Source organism: Mesitornis unicolor, unplaced genomic scaffold (assembly GCF_000695765.1).
Source record: "Mesitornis unicolor isolate BGI_N332 unplaced genomic scaffold, ASM69576v1 scaffold37231, whole genome shotgun sequence".
In the NCBI taxonomy this organism is placed as follows: Eukaryota; Metazoa; Chordata; class Aves; order Mesitornithiformes; family Mesitornithidae; genus Mesitornis; species Mesitornis unicolor.
The window spans coordinates 1-1012 of record NW_010162393.1 but is presented as its reverse complement, the minus strand read 5'-3'; the positions used below and the strand labels follow the sequence as shown (position 1 = coordinate 1012).

Genomic DNA, 1012 nt, shown 5'->3' with positions numbered 1-1012 from the left:
TCCCGGCCCCAGGCCCCCAGCCCCACGACCCCGGCCCCAGGAGCCCAGACCCAGGACCCCCAGCCCCAGGAGCCCAGACCCAGGAGCCCAGGCCCCTGGCCTCACCTTCGCCCGCTCTTTCGTTAACCGAGGCCAGGCCTGCCCGGACTCTCCTTTCCGTAAACAGCACAGGATGGATCTGTCTGTTCTTTTATGCTTTGATTCCTGGGGACGAAAACCACCACGAGCTGCAGCAGGGGCTGCTCAGCCCCCTCCCTGGGTCCCAAACCACCAATTTTAACTCTTTAATTACAGGGACTCCCTCACGGACCCGAGCCAAGGACCAATTGACCCCCCTGGACCCAAGTTAAAGCACAATTCGGGACACGAGCCCCCCCAGAAGCGGACGAGGTTGGTCAGGACGCGGCACCGAGGGCCCAGGACGCCAAGGGGACGCTCACGTTGGGATCGATGCTGTTGAAGAGGTCGATTTCGTTTAAGTGTTTCAAGTTGTCGCTTCCCCCCAGGCAACTGCGGAGAGAAAAGGAAAAAACATTTGCGTTTAGGACCGAGCCCTTAAATCCCTGCTCCTGAGCCAAAAATGCGGCCCCAAAACCCCCCCCCTTGGGCCCAGGGCCCTCACCTGAAGGTGAGTTTGGACTTTTCGAAGTTGACGTGGACGTCTCTGCTGTCCTCGACGCAGAACTCGACGAAGACGTAGTCCCTGCGGTCGTACCACTTGGCGGACGCGGGCTGCCTGCGGACGGAGCGTTTGCAGACGTTTAACCCCCCTTTTCCTGTCCCTTACCCACCCTAAAACCGCTCGGATTCGCCCTCAGCATCGGCTCCCTCCCAGCTCGGGGGTTTTACTGCACGGAGAAGCTCACCCAGAAGCATCGCGACTCCTAAACCAGCTGGGTTATTACAGAACAACCTGAGAGAGGCGCTCAGGGCTGGAGAACGGGCACAGAACAGGGAGGGGTGCGACGCGTCCGGCGCAAACGCCCCCGAAAAGCTGCAGGATCCCGGCCCT

General features: G+C 60.8%; 1 protein-coding gene across 1 annotated transcript; it reads right to left on the bottom strand.

Moving 5' to 3' along the window:
• Window positions 1–105: 105 nt before the first annotated feature.
• On the bottom strand, window positions 106–876 carry PTGES3 (prostaglandin E synthase 3 (cytosolic); the record flags this gene model as incomplete). Its single annotated transcript, XM_010193611.1, has 4 exons — window positions 867–876; window positions 623–776; window positions 441–510; window positions 106–204 (listed from the first exon to the last, which is right to left on the bottom strand). Coding segments are annotated over exons 1-4 (333 nt in total), but the record flags the coding sequence as incomplete, so codon positions are not given.
• Window positions 877–1012: the final 136 nt, after the last annotated feature.